The sequence below is a fragment of the Vidua chalybeata genome, chromosome 8 (genome assembly GCF_026979565.1).
Source record: "Vidua chalybeata isolate OUT-0048 chromosome 8, bVidCha1 merged haplotype, whole genome shotgun sequence".
Classification (NCBI taxonomy): domain Eukaryota; kingdom Metazoa; phylum Chordata; class Aves; order Passeriformes; family Viduidae; genus Vidua; species Vidua chalybeata.
In genome coordinates, this window is record NC_071537.1 from 34688868 (window position 1) to 34709988 (window position 21121).

A 21121-nucleotide genomic window follows, 5' to 3' on the forward strand; every position below is an offset into this window, starting at 1 on the left:
GAGGAAACAAAACTTCAGCAATGGAGATCTGGAGATTTGTGCAAATCTCAAGAACTAAGTTTAGGAATTTCCGTCATTGGTATTTCATTTCTGACACTTATGGTGGTATGATTAATTTTGCAATTTAAACTCCCAAAGTACTGATTTCATACTGCATGGTTTCTCAGTGGGAATGAGAATTAGTGCCTTATAAGCAGGCTGTTTTTCAAGAGTCATCTCTTTAGATAAAATTATTTATTGTTTGTATAAAATTATGTCTTAGGGATTCACTATAATTCTGACAAGATCAATTAAATAATAATGTACAAATGTGAAATATATTAACTCAATGCTTCCATTAGAAGTAAATAGATGTGTAAACAGCTGAAAATAGAATGAAATTACCAGTTACTGGGCTTACTTACAGAAAGTAAACGGAAAGTCAGAATATTGGGATGTGCCCTCTTAAAAAACAGATTTATTTCTGAACTGTTTCAAGTGAGAGCTAACATCAAAAGTTATTGCAGGACCGTGAAATTTTGTGGAAGAATCTGATTATAAAATTTTCTTTTGCCTATCTGAATTGAAATAATTTTAGAAAATATGACGACATCTATACTGGTGGGCACCAGGGTTGTGTCTGAGGTCCTGTGTCTGGTCAGACAGTCTATCCATGCCTTGCTGCCAGTCTGGGGGTACATTTAGCCACTCACCAGTTAGGAATTTTTCATTTGCCTTCTGTGGGAATGAAATCCAGGTACCTGAGATGCAGAAAGGTGAATCGGCCAAGTTCCTTACCTGGATGATCACTGGCCAAGACTGGGATTGTCCTCACCCGACGCAGATATGAATATATTTGATTTAAAATTTGCTTTGTTTTCATGGGTACCTTATTTGATTAAGTTTTAAATGTGTTTGCCAGAAGTGCAGTGTTCTCAATTGGTCTAGCTCTCATTCACAGCTGCGAAATCTTACCCAAAGTCTTATAGCAAGAAGATAAAAAAGCAGAACCTCGTCTGGCGAATCAAACTTGAGGGGGAATCATGGGAGACTGGAACAACGCAGTACCTGAAAAAACAGCGTATGTCAGATACGTGAACACTGGCATAAAATGATTTTAAATCAACCCCAACGAACAGGCTTAGTGCACAGGCTCCCTCCGTGAGCTAACGACCTGTCAGGGCCGAGGGAAGAGCGGCGGGACCGGCCCCGCGGGGCAGGGGCCGGATCAGGGGGTGGCCCCTCCTCAGATCCGGGCTGTCCCATCGAGTCGGGTCCCCGCGGCTCCCCTCAGGCCAGACCCCCCTCAGGCCAAACCTCCCTCAGGCCAAACCTCCCTCAGGCCAGACCCCCCTCAGGCCAGACCCACCTCAGGCCAGACCCCACCTCAGGCCAAACCTCCCTCAGGCTAAACCTCCCTCAGGCCAAACCTCCCTCAGGCCAGACCCACCTCAGGCCAGACCCACCTCAGGCCAGACCCCCCTCAGGCCAAACCTCCCTCAGGCCAGACCCACCTCGGGCCAAACCTCCCTCAGGCCAGACCCCCCTCAGGCCAAACCTCCCTCAGGCCAGACCCACCTCAGGCCAGACCCACCTCAGGCCAGACCCCCCTCAGGCCAAACCTCCCTCAGGCCAGACCCACCTCGGGCCAAACCTCCCTCAGGCCAGACCCCCCTCAGGCCAAACCTCCCTCAGGCCAAACCTCCCTCAGGCCAGACCCCCCTCAGGCCAAACCTCCCTCAGGCCAAACCTCCCTCAGGCCAAACCTCCCTCAGGCCAGACCCACCTCAGGCCAGACCCACCTCGGGCCAAACCTCCCTCAGGCCAAACCTCCCTCAGGCTAAACCTCCCTCAGGCCAAACCTCCCTCAGGCCAGACCCACCTCGGGCCAAACCTCCCTCAGGCCAAACCTCCCTCAGGCCAGACCCACCTCGGGCCAGACCCCTCAGGCCAGACCCCGCCTCAGGCCAGACTCCACCTCAGACCAGACCCCACCTCAGGCCAAACCTCCCTCAGGCCAGACCGCCCCTCAGGCCAGACTTAAATGTGATTAATTTTTTTCTTGTTCCTTGTAACTGTTTCAGTACTGTCTCTTATGTATGTCCAAGTATTTTTTTTCCCCTCCTCTTTACTGTGTAGTCACAATATGTGCTCCTTCCTTAGGTTTGGGTGTTTTCCCTCATTCCTTGTTGAGTCTCCCCAGTGCTGTTAGGTAGTGTCAGGTTACTCTACCTTGAGGCCGTCTGTGCCTTCTTTACCTCTAAACCCACTACAAATAGCCAAACTGCTTTGGTTGAAATTTTCCAAAACAAAAATTCAGCCCAACCTTGTACAGATGTTCAGACTGAGTGATTTAAGACCTCCGGTCTCTAGCAGAATAGATGCAAATATTGAGGAGCCTCTGCCTTTCAGGAGTTGTAGGAGGGTTTTCTTGTTCTAGGTGTATTGTAAACTGCACTTCAGGGTACTTTAATTTGCTGTGTTAAACAGATTGGCAAAATTTAACTCCTATCCATTTTTTAAATGGCCGCCTTGGTGGAAAACCTTACAAATGGGGGATAACCAATCTGGCAGTGTGTTGAGTGCTTTGTGAAGGTGACTGAAGGAGATGTACACTGCATCCACATTTGAGTGTAGATTTACAGCAGTGGCCTTTGCTTTCCTTCTTCCCCTTTCCCTTCTCATGTTCAGCCTAAACCTCATGGATTTTTGAGGCGGCTTTGCCATTGCCTTCCCTGGTGTCCGCTTTAAAAGCCCTGTGTCGGACCTGGCTTGCAAGGCTAAGAATGAGTCTGGGTGTGTCTAAGGGGTCTTTCAGTAGCAAGTGCTGGTGGACTCAGGCGCGGCCGCTTTGGGAGGAGTTCCAGTGGAGTGCTGCCCTCCCGTTTTGTTCCTTACAACCGAGCTTTTTGCAGCCTCGCTGGGGGTGCCCCGGGAGTCCGGCTGCCGCAGGTGGAGTTCTTCACAGAGCTGTCCCTAGGAGCTCCCTTCCTCGGAGTCTTGATTCAAAAGGTAAGACTGAAGAAGAATGTAGGCAATTTTCCTCTCGGTGGTTGGAAGTGCATGAAGCTATAAATGGAACTGTAGCTGCTTGACAAAACAATCACTCCAAAAGTTTAAAAAAGTTCAAAGGCTGGTTTTTTTAGCCAGCTTTCAAAAAAAAAAAAAAAAAAAGAACTTTTAAACATGATTTTTTTTTTTTTTAAATCTGACTATTACAAAAAAAAAACCCTGAATATTCTAAATATTTTAACTGTCATGGTGTTATCACTTCAAGTCAGTAGCTGAAGTTGTGCAGTGTGTTTGCATATTTTCCAAATATGAGAAGCCATTTTGGAATATTGGAAAAGGAAGAATAAAGTGTTGTATGGATGCTATTATTTGAAAAAGTTTAGCTTACCTCCTGGTACTTCGCTGGATGTTGCACTTAATTGAAGGAGGGTTTGTGTAAATGTATGTTTATCACACCTCAGTGTGAAAATAATGAGTTACTGCACAATTTTATATAATTTTTAAAAATTTCAAAATAGAAAAAAAAGTTATTATAAGAGAGGGCTAAAGGAGGGCTGTTAAATTCAGTATAACATTGTGCATATTTCAAGACCCTCATGTGCACACCTTTCTGTTAGGTTCAGTCGTAGTGAAGCCCCAGATTTATCCAACAGCAAAGAACTGAGCCCCGTGACAGGCATTTAGGGAGAAACCATAATGAATTCTTACTGTTTTCTCCTAGTTCAAATCCAACATTGATCAATGTTGGGAAATTAATTCAGCTTGGAACAAAGTTTGGTTTTTTTTTTTCCTTTATGGCTGCCCTTCATGCAGATGGTTTTGAGTTGAGCTGTAGGCAGAGGTCAGAATGGGCTGGAGTGTCCTTGGGCTTTATTTCTGAAGCTGTTTCACCAGAAGTGCCTTAACAGCTTTGTAGGGGTTTTCTGCTGAGCCGTGGTGTGATTTGAAACCCGTTGAAAGAGTTGATAAAGGAAATAGGGTGCTGTGCAGCAATGGGAACCCCACTGGAGGAGTAAATCTGCATCTTGAGATCTGTCCATGTTTGCAGGCATGGCGTGGAGGGACTGTGGCTTTGCTTCAATGCTGTTCTCTGTCCCTTTTCATTAGATTGTGCTTTTGTATGTGCTAAGGGAGCTGCTTGCCAGCATCCAAAGTGAGGCACTTTCTAAGAGTCATTTCTCTCTTATTTTCATGCATATCTCTGAGTCAATATGTTATTTATATATATATATATATATATATATATATACATATATAGTATCAGTATATATATAGTATCAGTATATATATATTTATATAGTATCAGTATATATATATAGTATCTATCTATCTATCTATCTATCTATAGTATCAGTATATATATATAAAGTATCAGTCATCATTGCTACCCTTAATTTTGGGGTTGTTTTGGGCATGTCTGTAAGCAGTGGTGAAGAAGAAAACTATCCTAGAATGCTAAAACACTATTTAGGTCACTGGACAAAACAAATAATGCAACCCCTTATATCAGTTAGAAGACAGTTACATGAAATGGTACATGATGGTGAAGCATCCTGGGGTTGGCCATGAGTAGGAAACAACCAGATCTGTTGGCAAAATCAGTAGCAGCTCTACAAAGAGAAGAAACCCTGATTTTTTACCCCTTGGCAGTTGAGACACATCTTTGAAACAAAACAGCAGAGTGTAATGTTTAATAGGTAACTGTCAGCAAATAGCAATAAGGGGAAATGGGGAACTGTATTTAAAATAAATACAATTTGAAACCTTTTAGTAGCACCTCACGGAATTTCTATTATTGTCTATTATTTTAATGAGTTGAACAATGTCCTATTTTTAGTGGAAGGTCAACTTGAACTTTATTAGAACAGGGTCTCTGGTTCTGAACACAGATAGGAACACTTTAAATGTGATAACAAAAAGGAGGGCTTGGAGCCAGACCTCCTTAACCTATCGTTAGGGGCTCAGATAGCCATCCATGTAAGAACTGTGTGCCACTTAAATAGAGAGGAGTCCTTGTTCTGGGCTCAAACTGCATGCAGTGAAAATAGCACTGAGACTCATGTGGAAGGATTTTGGGGTTTTATTTAAGAATTTAAAATAGATCCAAAAAATAGTAATGATTTGTTCAGAAAATGAAATGCTGCCATCTGATGTCACACCACTTTCTTGTGTGTTTTTTTTTTTTTTAAAGTAAATGCTTTTTCAGTTTCTTAAATATTAGAACTCTAGTTCTCAGATCAAAAACTGCAGTACCTGCAAAAATGTACACGGAAGAAATGTTACAAACATTAGATTTGTAACTAGATTAAAGTATATCTAGCCTAAGCAGTATTATTTTAATTCTGCTGTCACCCACAATGGTGCATATCCAGTGGAACTCCACTGTTGAGGGAAATGATTTTGTTTTTCTGGTAGTGAGAGACTATCAGGTTCCCAAGTTTCCATGTTATACTTCACTGGGAAGATGTTTCTTGCAGTGGCTGTAGGTTTAGGGCAGTAACACATTTTTTGGATGGCTGTTGGTTGAGAAACAGTCCCGAGTGCCAGAACAAAGCCAAAGGCTGTGGAGCTGCTTAGGCTGTAGGATTCACACTTCGGCTGGAGCATCTCCTGGAATTTACTGGTGTTGCAGTTGGCTGAAGTGTGTGCATTCACCAGTGGAGGGGCTCTGATGGGATGTTTAAGGCAGATGATTTCTGGCCTTCCTAGGAATAAGCAATATAGTATCAGGGTAACCTTAACATAGGAGTAAGGAATAGAGGTGATGTTCTAAAGATTTATAGTGTAAATTGTTTCTGAAAATGTTTTACTCTCCTCAGTCTGCTTTTTGGCCTCGATTAAGGAAAGTGTGGGTAAGGTGCTTCAGTGTTGTTATGGTTTTATTCCAGTACTCTGCCACTGGCATTCTCTCTGTTCTTGAGTAAATAATTTTTCATCTGTGATTCTGTTTCCTTCTGTGATACCGGAACACAACCTCTGCTTGAAACAGTGCTTGAAATGGAAAGCACTGTAGGAAAAGTAAACATGATTACTAAACAAGGAAAAGAGAGCTTGTTCTGAATGCTATAAACCTGGGAAAAATCTGAAACTTTTATCTCACTAGATATAAGAAAGTTTTAATGAGACAAGTTCATTGAGGTGCGATACTTTATCCCACCTCAAAAAAAAAAATTTTTTTTTCTAATAAAGCTTAATTAAACCTTTTAATGCCACCACTAGGTCAGTCATGAACCACTTCTTGCCATGGGGATTCTCCAATACCCATAAAGAACTAGGCTTACACTGTTTTCTTGGTAGATGGATTGTAAGGTATGATATATCACATTATTTATGCTGAGAACTGTGTTGAAGAACTTGATGGAAATCTTATGTTCTTGTGAATTTTAACTGTTCTTCAGATGTGGGTTGAAAAAGTGCTCCAGGGAGATGGTAAACACAGACAGAATTGAAAGGAAATACAAAAAGAAGTGCTATGTTTTTTTGGTTTTAATTTTTGGGGCTAAGATTAAAAAAATCTTCCAGTTACTTCATTGCTAGCCTACACCTAAATGCAAAGCCTGTTTAAATAAAGTAGCTTTCAGTGAATAAATGTTATTAATGGGTCTGAATCTTGCCACCTTCTCCAGCTCTACTTTTGGTGTCTGTGCATTAATAGACATGTTTCTTGTTGCTAGTGGTGAGAAACGATGAAATCTGAGATGGTTATAGAGTAGCCTGACAGCTTTGTCTGGAAATTTAAATAATTTAGCAGGTGCTTTATAGACTTTCCCTGGTGTTAAATGGGCCAGGTCCTTTGGAGATACTGCTCCATTCCAGAGCATGGTCTGGCCTACAGAGTACAAGAGGTCTCTCTGCAGTGCAGCCGCATGGACTTTTCTTTGCCTGAACTAGAAGATTTTAGCATCCTGAATGTCTTATTTCATGTGTCAGCCAGAGGATTAAAGGAAAATGCAGTAATTGTTTTTTGTGGCTTCTGTGAAGTCTGTTTTGCACTCGCTGTACCGACTGTAGGAAAAAGGCTAACAAGTTTTATTCCCAGAGTGCTATTGGTAACAATTAATGAAGCTGTATGGGAAATACTGAAATTAAGAACAAATAGTAAAAAAATTCTGTTATGAATTCTCAGCAGTGTATCATATCTTGGAAATCCTCAGGTGCCCTGTCCATATGTATCTTGGTAAAAAATACAAATCCTGACTACTTTGTTTAAACTTCTCTTCATTTTTTAGAAGGCAATAGGCCTTTGCATTTTCTGAAACTGCTAGGATAATATATTGTGTGCCATTGTAGGGTACCATACAATAGTAAAAAAACAACAGAGAAAACCAATTTGGTGCCAGGTTCCTTTGCGAGAGCTTTATGAATCCCTTTGCTGTCCAGTTCAGGAGTCTGAGCGTGAGTCACTGCCTCCAGACTGAAGCTGGCATACAGTCAGAATGTATGGCAGAACAGTTGCTGTGCTGGAAATTGCAAGAACAATCACTGAAAGTATAAATAATTTCATGCTTCGTGTCATCTAATTGTTCAAAACCTTTTGAACTCTAAACTTCTTTGCCGTGCTTATGCTCCACGATACAGCTTTAAGGATGCCCATCCCCCTGCCACCCCTCCAGCAGCCGCTGTGTCCTGTCAGTCATCCCGAAATACACTGGGAGCTTGTCAGGCAGTCCCTTGCAGATGCCTCAGGAGCCCCATAGTGAGCCAAGGCAGTTGCACTGAAGTTCCTAACCCAAGAAAATCACATAGGCAGCTGCTTTAGTGCTGCATATGGACCATATGTTTTCTAGCATAGGTGAGTGACACTGTTGGCTTTTTAACAATCTAGCAGGAAATGGATTCTAAAGTAAAGGCTTTCTAATTTATGCAGAATGTCTTTGGCTCTGCTTTCTGACACTTATTAGTTTATGTCTGTATACAGTGTACTTACAGATTCTAAAGAAAAGCTGCAGGTGCTATGTTCACGTTGCATTGCAGATGGATATAGACTTCGGCTGGTTTTCCAGTGGCTTTTTCTTATTACACCAAAAGACTCAATAGTTTTGACATCTGATGAAAAGACAGAATTTTATTATCTTGAGGCTGGTAGCATTTGGTAGGAGCATGCAGATGGTTTTTCTGGCTGTTCTGGGACACAGCTGTATCGTGTAACACATGCTTAACATCCTAAGTGTTGTAAGAGCTGCTGGTGTACAGGGCTGAGATTGCCTCCTGCAAAGGTTAATCTAACTGAGTGTGAGGTTATACAGCCTTTTACCAAAACATCTCGTAGTTAGGGCCCCTGCTGTAGTTAGGGGGATGTTATACTGGAGTAGACAAATGCATTAAAACAAAAAAAAAAAAAACAAACAAAAAAAAACCAAACAAAAAAAAAGGAAGGTGGAGTGTGATTTTCATTTTTTTCCTGAGGCAAACATCGGATTTTGTCATCTTAATGAATATGTTGTGGAAGGACAGAGGTTCACTTAGTAAGTGGAAATAACAGTGAAGATCCCAGGATGATCTTTACTGGCTGTGTATTTTTCTTTCTATCACCTCTTATCCTTGCCTTAATTAAAAAGAAATAATTAAAGAATTCAACTTAAATATTGATTTAGCCAGTATGGTATATAACAGTAAGGAGAGCCTGGTAAGCTAAAAATATGTAGTCATATTATCAAAATGATTTAAGATCTTGTGGTTTTCGCTGCATTGGCTTGCAGAACTGTTTCTGTCTTTTTAGAAACAAAAGGAGGTTTCAGGAAGCATTAGAATTTTACTTAAAAAATATTGCTGGAATCAGCAAGTGAACCCTTAAGTGAGTTATTTATATCTTAGAATGCAATTGAAATTTTCAGAGACAATAGTTTTTGCAATTGACTTTCAGTTGATGACTCGTTATGGGCCCGACTCAAGGCTAAAAGCTATTACTGCCTTAACTGGCTTTTGAACTCGGGGCTCAAGCAAAGAATAAAAATGCTGATGTTAGACAGAATGCTCAGGGTAAGAAACAAACAAACAAGCAAAAGCCACAGAACAACCCAGAATAGGGAAAGTCATGACACGTGGATTCACATTTTTTCTGACCTGCAAAAATGGGGTTGGGTTTGTAATACTTTCCAAGTTTGAGAGTGCTCTGTGGTGGGATTGTGGAGCAGAGTGGTCCTATAGTAACAGGAATTGATTACATTTAATTTAATTGCAACTACATATTTATCTGGTAACATTTCGAAAAAGACCTGATGATTACAGATAGCATGTAGCAGAGGAGATTGTGCTGTGAGAATGGAGAGCAAGCAGCAAAAAGGTTTAATTCCTCCATTTTCAGTAAAGCAGGTGCTGACACCCTTCTATCAAGGAATTGTGGGGAAGCCACTGCAAGGTTTGGAGCATGAGTGTATCTGCAGAAAAATAACCCGAGTCAGCTCGAGGTTTCTTTAGGGCTCAGTAGGAGCACCAAGTGCTGTCCCCATCTGGTTCACCTGTCCCCTTGTAACTGATGTTTGTCTGACCAGAAAAAAAATGCACAGCACAGTCGATACCATCTGTTTGCAACTGTTGTGATGGATTTCAAGAGGTGCCCATATTTTGGGAGACTTGTGAAAATATCGAAAATAAGGGTTGGTAACCAGCACCATCATAAAGATTTATTATTTTTCCTAATGTGAATAAAAAGCAGATTCATTGAAATATTGGCCAGAGATTTAGAAAACCAGTGAATTACAGGTGGCAGAAAAGGATCTGTCTTTTCCAGAGCGTGTAATGACGTGGTTTGATGCAATCCCAGTGAAGCTGGAGGACAGTATCTTGTTCAATTTAAAAGGCCTTCTGAATAAGGGGTGAGCACAAGAAAAGCAGCTCAGGGGCTTCTCTGCCGTGTGTTCAGAGCTGCAGCAGCGGGCACAGGCAGCGCTGCAGGGCAGCCAGAGGCGCTGCGCTGTGGGGAGGGGCAGGCGGCCTGGAGCTCGCTGCCAGTGTGGGAATGACAGACATTAGTGGCGTTCAAAGCAAATCATTAGTACTGGACAGAAAGAGATTTTGGGAGTCTCAAAGTTTGTTTCCTTGGTGTTTGCTGAAAGTATCTAAATGTTAAATGTGTGAAATATGGGCAGATAATTTGCTTTGACATTTCTAGAGTTCTCTTTCCATTCATATCTGTGGAAGGAAAAGTGATTTTTTTTCTCTTCAGTCTGATCCCAGGTTTCTTTTTTCTTTGTCTTTTGGCTCAGAATTAAAAGTGAAAAATCGGTTAATTCCATATGCTATTGCCTGTCTGGGTGCAGCTGAATTTGTGGGAACTCAGCTCTGCCATTAGTATAGTTTGTAATTAAAGATAAACTTGGCACTTGTGTAACCTTTAATTAAAAATGGCAAAACCTTAAATTGCTTTATACTTTAATTATTGCTCATAGTATCTTTGCTTGTCAATGAAACGTGGATAACTCTCCAGATCTATTTCTACACCACTTGCTATAGGAACCCTAAACCTACTGTGTTTTATTAAATCAATGCTAGGTTCACTGGAAGGTGACAATATATCTCTTCAGCCTGCACAGCTACAGTACCTAATTACAACATTATACAGCAGCAGTGGTTGGAATAAGTCTTGCTTAAAAAGGACAGATATCCATTATTTGTGTGTTTGAAGTCTTTTTTGGCTAAAAAGGCTTTGCCAAGCTGTGTTTCATAAGAAGTTACTGCAAAATTTAAAGTGTCTTTTATTTTGGGACAATAATCGGTTGCAATCCAGCTAAAGGAGTTATAATTCTTTGTTGACACACACACATTTCAGGCTAATGGCCTGAGCCATGGCCCAGTGAACTTGGTGAAAACTATTAATTCACATCAGTAGATTCTGCATCAAGTTCCTAATGAATGATTTATTCACTTTGAAGACCTTACTTAGCTTTACTTCCATCTTATTGACTTCAGTAATAGGCTTTCTCAACTTAATCTGTCTTGACACTTAAAAAATATTTGTTATTGCAGGGTATAAAATGTTTCCCTTTTTCTGCTGTTAATTTCCAGAAAATTTAAGGGCTGCTGTATATGCTTTTTGTTCTTAAGGTGCTTATTATATAACCCCTGTAATTTGGTACATGGAATAAGATACAGATATTGTGCACATAGCATTAATGTTTTTGTTTTGTGATATATTCAGTAATGGAATTTAAAATTTTTCCTTTAAAGATCCTTTCTAGACTAGTAGAGGACTTTTATTTAATGGTAATCTAATTCAATTATCCTTGTATTTTTTAACATGTCGTCAGTGTAGAAATCCGTGAGTGAACATAAGGAGATATATGTACTTTAAGCCTGTGATTTTACAATTTATGAAAGTATCAGCGTATTTTTTTCCCTAAATTTTAAAATTTAGAAATAGGGAATTGGAAAAGTTAATTGTATTTCTTGAAATTAGACTCTGTTATGAAACAGGTTTATACTCACATAGGCAGTCTCTGGGCTCTGACAGAAGGCAGTGGGGCTTGTACTCATGGTTAATATTGGCTTATTGCACTTCTCTTGTTTTGTACCCAGGTGAAATGTCAACAAAAGTGCCAAACGTTAAACTGAAAATTGATCCTCGGAATCTGCAGATCCAGACATTTACAGTGGAGAAATTACTGGAACCACTGATAATTCAGGTATTTTGGAGTTGAAGAATGTAAGCTGGATAACCACAGAGGGAAGGGAATAAGGCTGAAGAACTTTTGATTGAAGAGATTATTCTGAAAGTCACACCCACAGCTCTTCTGCACTTGCACTTTTCTCTGGCTCAGGAGCTTTCCAGGGGTCTGCCTTCCAGATTTGGTCATTCATTTGGTCACTTCCATCTTTGCCACCCAGTCTCTCATAGTAAATGCTGCATATTCTAGCTGCTCTTTTGCACAGTGTTTTCTAGCTACTATTAACTGAGCTGCCTCTCTCTCATTTTGTCTGCCTTACTTTATTTACTTTTACCAGGATGTGATTGATGGTGTAAAAACCCTCAGTTAACAGGTCAGTGGTTTGTGGAAGTTGTCAAGGATATGTGGATGGGTTATAAAATCAGTTTCAAAGCAGTGAAAATATATGTCTTGATAGACTGGATTTAAAAACATCTTATAGACCCCTAGGTGAGACTGTGCTCAGGCAGCTGCAACGCTGTGAGTGTTTTTAGAGGAGGTAAAGAAAAGTAAATTTTGGGTTGAATTTTGCAGGATCAAAGCAACCTGAGAAAACAAAGAAAGTGCAATTCCAGGATAAAGCAAAGAAACCATCTAAGTTTTGTGGTTTTTTCCCTCCCAGCTCTTCTCAACCATTGAAAAGCTTGAGGCTGTTCAAATTGGAAATGCTTTGGTTCTAAGAGAATATTTTGACTGTCTTTTCCCTCTCTTAAGCTTAATGTTTTGCTTGTTTCATACTTGTGGAAGGAAAACTTATGTTTTGAGTGGATCCTTCAAAAGAAAATGTTAAAAGGATAAAAATAGGGATTAAAGCTCATACTCAATGAAGGGTGATTGAAAGGCTGGAAAGATAACAAATGAAAATTAGTCTGTGATTAGAAAGAGAATCAGACCAGTCACAGATAAAAATGATGTTCTTGCCAGATTCACTTTAGCAACTGCTGCTTGGAACACAGTTTAACTTTTAAGATTTCTGTTGTAATTTATTTATTTAATAGTCTTGTAATGCTGTGGCAGGAAAGAAACAATGGAAGTGCTTGAGGTTCTCTGAAGTCTGTCCTAGCCAGTTATGCTAAGTGTTAGGGCAGTCATTAGATTAACAGCATCAATATAAGAAAAAGTCCAGGCAGAACCAGCCTGGGAAGTAACTAGGAAGTAGTTGTGGAAGTAGCTGCAAACCCCTTGCTGAATTGACTCTCTTCCATCCAGTGTGCAATTGGCAGTGGTGATTACCTTGAAACTCTGAAAATAGTATAGCAGCTGTTTTGTGTAAAACCCTCTCCGAGTTGGCAGCTTCTCTCTCCTTGGAGTAAAACACTATCCCTAAATTGCCCTGGGTGTTTCCCTCTGTCTGTAGCCTTTATTTTATCCCAGGTATAACTTTTGTTAGTTGTGAAAGGAAGACTTCTCAGTCTAGTTCTCAATCAGTGCATCTGGCGCATCAAAAAAGGTAGTTGTCAAAGTTAGCATGGTTCAGGTGACACAATGTGTAGAAAAATCCCTGCATTTTCGAGTCCCTTGGATCATTGATGAAAAACAGGCAAGTTGAAAGGCTTTTATTGCCACATATCATCCACACCACAGACATTTGCTCACAGGGAAAGCGCACGCTGTTTGTTTTAGTTCTACATATGGTGAGTTTACCTTCTGTTCACTGGCTGGGATTAGCTGGTGTTTATTTGTTTATTTGGATTTGAAACAGTGGACAGGGGTTCTGCTGTTGTCACTAGATCAGAGTTCATGTCTTGGTTTTCCTAAATGTCTAGGGATTGACATCGAGTTAGACTGAACTACACTGTAAACAAAAAAGAAAGTTTTATGATTGATGCTTAAAACTACTTTTAATATTAAAATAAAGATGAACCAGATATTATGATACTCAAGGTGTCAAGACATTGCTTCCTGAGCTACTGTAGTATTAAGAAGTGGTCTCAAAGTGCTGCTAGTAACTGAATATAGAATTGGAAGAACTGCTTCAGAGTTTTGTAGAAACTTTGTATTTGGCATAACCATGACCCCACAAGAAACCCCACCCCTTCAGCCTAATAAGCAATGGCAATAACAGGCAACAGCATTACGATTCAGCTTTGTAAATGTGGTGGCACGTGGCCTGGAAGATGGCTTAGAAACTCCTTGTGCCTTTAGCACAACTGTGTTGCTCCTACCAGAGCTAGGCTGGGGGAACTGCTGTGCAGGGTAACAATGGCACACTGTATTAGTCTGTGGTTCATTTCTTTCTGGGTAGGATTGTATAAAGTTTTTACATTCCTCATTGGGCTTCTGTGTTAGAGAATTCAGAGCAGTTTTCCTGTTTTCCATAATCTCCATGAGCAAAGAGCTATCTAACAAATTTTGACTTGTATTTGAGATCAGCTGCTGACTCCCAATATTTCCTGACAGTGATGCTGAATATGCAGGGTCTTACAGTCAAGAGTTTTCACCTGCAGGAATGATTATTTTTTTAATACTTTTTCATTTGTTTTATTTCCTTTCCTCCTCAACATATCAATGAACAGTGTATAGAAGGATATTTTACATTAAAAAAAACCAGCAACAAAAATCTGCAAAGTAGAGTACGTTATTTTCTAGTGAAATAGTAATTAAATACTTAAAAATTTAAAATACCGTTCTATTTGATAGATTTCTTTGGGCCACTTCTAGTTTTTGATGGTGTTTTATGCCTTTCTTACTGGAAGTATTAGCCTGTAATCTGTAACTCATTCTTAAAAATATGGTCATTGAAACTGTCTTAAATGTTCTAAAACTGACATTGGAAGGTTTGTAAAAATAAAAAAGAAAGACTTTTATTCCCAGTTCATTCTCTACCAGCTGACTGATTTATGTGCAATAAATAATTTCATTTTCTTCCTTTGAGCCACAGTCAGAAAAATACCCAAGCCTTCTTTAACAGTCTGAGCCAGAGTTATTCACGTTGCTCTCTCCCTTGTGATGTGCCAAAGCAGTTGATGTCAAGTGGATGGTCCTTTCCCCCCCCTAAATTGCATGAATGGTACAGGGGTCAGGGCTTTTATGTCTGTAGATGTGTTTATGGAAATGTTACCTGGAGGATGTTCATCAGGTAAGTTTAGAAGTGATGATTCATGAAGAGCACTCAAGTGCATGAATTCATGGAGGAGATCTGAAGGTGAGCTAAGGCACATGTAGCACTGTGCTACCCGTGTTCTGGCAGAGGGAACAGGAGGATTAAAGAGCATCAGTGAACTTAATGAAAATAAGGTGTGCTTTAAAATACCTGTACAACACTTAAGAAAAATGTTTTTGGAGTCTTTCCTTAGTGTTGCAGCTCAAGCAATGCCTTAGAGAATAGTCTTCCAGAAACATTCTGTTGGAGTATGGAGGCTGTATTCAGATGATGAGGAATGTGGAGTGGGATGGTCTATAAAAACAAGTTCTTTATGGATGTTGAAGTGCATTGGTAAAAGTAAAATTTGGTCTAAACTGCAGTAAATCTAAATTCTGGGCAAATTGATGTGCAATTTTAATGTTGAGAGCACCCTGAAGAATTTGGAGGTGTTGAGCTCTGGCCACTGACATACCCCTTTGGTAAGAAGAGAAAGCACTGTGAAAGGAGTTTGTACTCATTTTGGGTATTTGTTCTGGGATACCTTGCAAATCTTACACTGGAAGTATGGGAAGACCCAGCACTTCTGGGGAGAAAGAGCCTGATAGCAGCTGAACACGAGCCAGCCTGTGCCCAGGTGGCCAAGAAGGCCAGTGGGAGCCTGGGTTGTATCAGAAATGGTGTGGGCAGCAGGACCAGGGCAGTGATTGTGCAATGGTGAGGCCACACTTCGAGTCCTGTGTTCAGTCTTGGGCCCCTCATGACAAGAAGGACATCGAGGTGTGCTGGAGCCTGTCCAGGGAAGGGCCAAGGAGCTGGGGAAAGGGCTGGAGCACAGGTCTTATGAGGAGCAGCTGAGGGGACTCAGCCTGGAGAAGAGGAGGCTCAGGGGTCCCTTCTCGCTCTCCACAGCTCCCTGACAGGAGGCTATGGCTGAGTGGGCTTGGTCTCTTCTCCCAGGTAACGAGTGCTAGGAGAAGAGGAAATGGCCGCAAGTTGCCCCAAGGAAAGTTTAGATTGGATGTTAAGAAACATTCTTTCCCTGGAAGGAGTGTCCAGCATTGGAACAGGCTGCCAAGGGGACATGGTGGAGTCGCCCTCCCTGGAAGTATTCAAAAAGCTCGTGGATGTGGTGTTTTTTTGGGACATGGTTTAGTGGTGCACTTGGCAATGTTAGCTTGACAGCTGGACTTGATGCGTTTGGAGGTCTTTTCCTACCTTAATGGTTCCATGATTCCTGCCTTGCTGAATCCTCCTCAGATAGCACTGGTATTTTTTCATTTTATTATGAGCAGGTTTTAAAACAAGCAGTGGCAGGAGCTGGCATCAGGGTTAATAGAACAGTGACGTTTCTGTTAACTTTGCTTTGATCCTGCAGAAGGAGGAACACAAATATGATGCATATTTAGTAAGATTGCATCAGATTGGATTCGGTACTTCTGCCCATTCTTGGTATTTATGCTGAGCTTGCCTGTCTGTCTCTAAAGCAGAGGGAATCTCTTTGCTTATTCTTAGTTACATTTTAAAACTTTTAATAAGAATATAATTTCACCTGTAGAACTTAAACCATTATTGTCTCTTTTGTTTCTTTTAAATGTAGGTTACAACATTAGTGAACTGTCCACAGAATCCTTCCAGTAAGAAAAAGGGCCGTTCCAAAAGAGCTCGTGTCTTGCTTGCTTCTGTGGAAGAAGCCACTCGGAATCTGTTGGACAAGGGAGAAAAAATTGCCAAGGAAGCAGTTGTGTTTAAAGAGGAGCTGCACGCAGCTCTCGCTGATGTGCGGAAAGAGAGTAAGTACATGGCAAACAATTCAGGCACCACGAGGAATTGGTTTAACCATGCCTGGTGTCAAAATGAAGCTAGGATATCTGTGGGAAATGTGGTGTGATATGCAAATGTCTGAACTTGCAGTTGTCTAATTGTATATTCTGGGATACCACCTATAAGGAGGTAAAGTGTGCAAGCTGGGCCCCCTTGGGAAAAAACACGTGTGTCAATGGAAGTTTTGTTGTTTGGAATGTGGTTTTCTTTTGTTTTCATGAGGACAGGATGCCTCTTGATCGTTTTAGTGGCTGTTAAGCATGACTAAAAGTTAACGTAGCTTTCAACTTCTTGAAAAGAGCGGTGTACCTGAATCTTGGATTAAAGCCTTTTAAATCTTCCCTCTCTTGTGCATTAATAAGGATTTCATTTGGGAAAGTATAATAGTCCAGTGTGGAGGTATGTTTTGAGAGTAGGAGGAAGATGGATCCTTTAACCTACCCTAAGAGTCATCCCCTGCTGATAAAGCAGCTCCTCTCAGGTGAGTTGTGTCATATTCTTTGTCCTCCTCACTTAATCTCTCAATTTTGACCCTGATTCCCAGAACTAGCCTAGTTTTTGTGATCTGCAGAGAATGTTGTAGCCATTTTCTTGCAGGCTCTTTGTTGTTTCCTTGAGTTTTACTTTTCCCCATGGAAACTGGGAATATTTGAGTGAGCATGAAGGATGAGTCACATGACCAACATCCTAAATGTGTTCCTGCAGAAATCACAAGCTGAAGTTCACGGATGTTTTAATTATATCATCCTGCCCTTACTAAAGATGGAACTTAATCAGGTTTTTCTTTAATTTTATTTGTTCATCTTGCACATGCAGCTGGGGTGGTTTCTGAGTCTCTGCTGCTGTTTAGGGCAGTGATTACTTGCTTTTGGCTTCCTCTGAATCTAGAGGTGGCTGTGGTTTAGAGTTTGATCTATGCATGTGGTGTCTGAGATACCTTGAGGTCCTTTGTGATTAAAAGCATTACGACCAGCAAGTATCACTGTTATCTGTCACACTGAGCACCTGAGGCTCTTGCAAAATCATTCATTTTGGAGTACTCTTAAAATGTTAGCCCATCCATTACAGGCTGATAACACAAGATAAGAATAAAATATATAGTTTTATATTGATTTTTATACATAGAGAAATTGAAAATATGAATTTTTTTTATTACTTATTGATTCTCATCCAAGACCAGAGGTAACTACAAAAATAAATAATACATAAAATAGATTATATATACCTCATACATTTTAAAACAAAGTTAAGTCCATGTTATCACCTGTCATTATGCAATGATGAAGTGAGTGCTTGCAGCTGATCTCCAAGGATTTGCCAAACTGCACAGGTATTAAGAAATTGTTGAAACAATTGTAAAAAAGGTAGAAGTTTCTTAATTTTGCAGATATTTTTAACCATTGAAGCTGTGTGCTATTTTAAATTTGTGGTATGCCACATCACATGTAACTTAACTGCCTGTTATTCAGGCCACATTCTGCTGCTGTTAAATGTCTCCTGTTGTTTACTCCAAGCTCTTTGAAGGGATGTGGGTCATCAGCCACGGTTGCATGCAGTCACCTGCCATGCATGTCATAGCATAAGTGTTTAATTTTCTGTGGTGACTGGCAGGGACTTTTATTAATGCAGTCGTTAATTAATTAGGAAGTTTTGCACATGGCTACAGCTTGTATTTCCTGGATTATGGAATTTTGAAGAGATGCTTTAGATAAGTTCACTCACATCAGCCAAACTCAGATTTGCACATTGAGATCTGGAAAGAATAAATTCTGTCTCACCTCCTCTTGTGTTTTACTTTGTGTTATGTGCTGAACTTGTTCAGTTGGGGATGCATCATGAGCATTAAGCACTTATTCCTTCTGAATGTCAATTGCCAGTGTGAAAACTCCTTTGTTACTTCTGGAGCTCATTAATTTGGGGCTCCTTTTAAAGGAGTGGTAGACTTTTTTCAGTCTGCTTCTGATAATCTGCTTTGGAGAATAAAGGAGTAAATGAATGGGATAAAAATGAAGAGTGGGGGTAATGTTTGGTGTATTTAATTCATCTCTGTGTGTGATTCATGGCCTTCAGAAACCACAACATGGATATGGCTTCACTGACTACAGCTTGCTCTTGGCACTGGTAGATGAGATTTTGGAGTCTCAAATTCAGTTGAATTCTGTTAGTGACCTCAGAAAGAAGGTGTTACTATAATGGATGACAGATGTGTTACCTGGATAAATAATGTCTGCTTCCTTCGACACCTGCAAAGTTTTAGCAACGATTTATAGGCTTGGAGCCAATAATTTAAATACAGGTTCTCTGTATTTTTCTTTGTTTCCTCTCAAGAAAGTACTTTTTGAGGCCTGCCCACATCTTGATAACATCTTCTTCTGGAACTCTGCTAAATGGGTAAGCAGGAAGGTTTGTGGGTGGTGGACTGTATGCATCATCCAGAAATCCACTGGCCTAGTAACCAAAGAACTGCCGTGATTTCCTGTTGATCTGATTTGGTGATGCTTTGTTAGAGGCTACTTATGTCCACAGTTTTATTCTAAAATAGTGTAATAAACCCCAAAGTAAGTGTATTGGAAAACTCTCACTGAGAGATTTCATGTGTGTGCAGCATTTCAAAAGATTGTCTTCTAATTCAATGTTCTGTGGAATATCTGAATGCTTCTGACACTAAATATCAGTCTCGAATTCATGTGTTGATTCTGAGATTTAATCAATTTTAAGGCAAAACAGTGATGCTGTTCCTGTGGTGAAATATTGCTGTAGAAATCTGAATTGAAGTCTGGTGTTATCCTTAGGATGATGAGCTTTTGCATTTATGTGAAGGTGTGATGGCTTACAGTTCTCAAACAGTTGCATGGGCATAACTGAAATGTTTGGTATTTACTGCCATTACTGACTGACTATATATAGTCAGAAACACAACAGTTGTTGTCTGCCTTGTTTCTATCTATTGCACTGTCAGTGTTTCTTGTGTTTAGCTGTTATCATGTTCAAGTGCGTTCCCAGATAAACGTGTCATCACACAGAGCAGTGAATCGAAAGCAAGTCATTGCTGGAGTTACATTTTGAGCCTTAAGTTACTCTTTAAAAGGAAATTCTAACAAATACTTTGATGTTTTGAATGGCCATATTTAATGTCTTTTGATATTAAACAGGGCAGGCAAGAGTTTGATGGCATGGGAAGCATTCCCATTCACTGACAAGAAATGGGAGCTTACTTAAAAGGGCATTTACTAAAGGAAGGGTATAGGGATCTTTTGTATTATACTATGTTCTTGTTTGTCCCACCTCTCATCTTAGAAGTAAACTTAACTTTATCATCCTACATGAAGAGGTATGTGTGTGTATTCTAAGGGACTTCTGTTCTGGGAGGCAGAACCCAAATGGCTTAAAATAATCTGTGCTGTACACTCCTTTCATCAAACCAAGAACAGATCCCCTGCAGAATAGCTTTTGACATCAGCATCACTGGATCAGGTGCCCCTGAGTGGGAAAGGGAGAATGAAGAGGTGGGTGTAAGGCATGATGGGGATGTGTGGTGGCTCTGATTACATGTTAGGAAGAACATCACATGTTAGGATGAAATGTGGAAGTGGAACTTCCTGATACGCAGTGGTGAAATAGTTGCTATGCAACAGAATCCAGTGGTATCTGAGTGGGATAAGAGACTGTGTGGCGGGAGAAAAATGTCCTGTAACAGCTCCAGAAAGCTATTGTGAGAACCTCATTTATCACAGTGTTGAATATTAGGAGCATGCAGGAGGCATCGATGTGCTGTGCCCTGACACTGATAGCGTCGCTTCAGCTGGCTGAAGCAGAATCGTCTGTTTGCTGTAGCAGATGGAGGTGGTATTTGGAGGAACAGAACAGGTGATTGTACTGGTGACTTGTATTGTTTAATCTTGTGGTTTTAGAAAGGGTAAGTTGTTCTCTGCTGTGATGTGACCTTGATTCCCAACCTTCTCTGGTACTTATTCTGCTTAATATGTTAATACCTGCAGAATTGGAGGCTGCACATACTAGTGTCAATATGAGCCAATAAATGTTCTGTTCCATGTGAGATCCCATGTGGAATGCTGTATTCAGCTGTGAGGCCCTCAATGTAAGAAGGACGTTGGAGCCAGTCCAGAGGAGGCCACAGTGATGCTCAGTGGAATTGAGCACTCTCTCCAAGTTGAGAGAGTTGGGCTTGTTCAGCCTGCAGAGAAGGCTCCGGGGAAACATTACTGGAGCCTCTCAGAACCCAAGGGGGACCTACGAGAGATCTGGAGGGGGACTTCCTACAAGTGGGAAAGGATTTAAACTAACAAAGGGTGTTTCAGATTGGATACTAGGAAGAAGTTCTTCACCATGAAAATGCTGAGGCACTGGCACAGGGTGCCCAGAGGAGCTGTGGCTGCCCCATCCCTGGAAGTGTCAAAGCCAGGTTGGATGGGGCTTGCAGCAACCTGGGCTAGTGGAAAGTGTCCCTGCCCATGTCAGGGGGATTTGAACTAAATGATGTTTGAGGTCCCTTCCAAACCAAAGCATTCTAGGATTCTGTATTATAAACCATTGTGAGTTTTTTTCTTGTTTGTTTGTATTT

The 21121-nt window shown here is 40.7% G+C and overlaps 1 protein-coding gene across 8 annotated transcripts in view; it reads left to right on the top strand.

Annotated features, from left to right (window-relative positions):
* The first annotated feature begins 1941 nt into the window (after positions 1-1941).
* Positions 1942-21121, top strand: part of CTNNA3 (catenin alpha 3) — a 430920-nt gene continuing 411740 nt past the window's right edge. For 6 of the 8 annotated variants that reach the window (XM_053948596.1, XM_053948593.1, XM_053948594.1 and 3 more), the window contains exons 1-4: positions 1942-2025; positions 2895-2991; positions 11506-11612; positions 16316-16508. In XM_053948596.1, the coding sequence (XP_053804571.1) occupies positions 11511-11612; positions 16316-16508 (295 nt within the window). In that variant the 5' untranslated portion in view covers positions 1942-2025; positions 2895-2991; positions 11506-11510. Of the gene's footprint in view, positions 2992-11505; positions 11613-16315; positions 16509-16901; positions 17021-21121 lie in introns of those variants that run through there. The other 2 variants (XM_053948595.1, XM_053948598.1) reach the window with 2 other exon arrangements.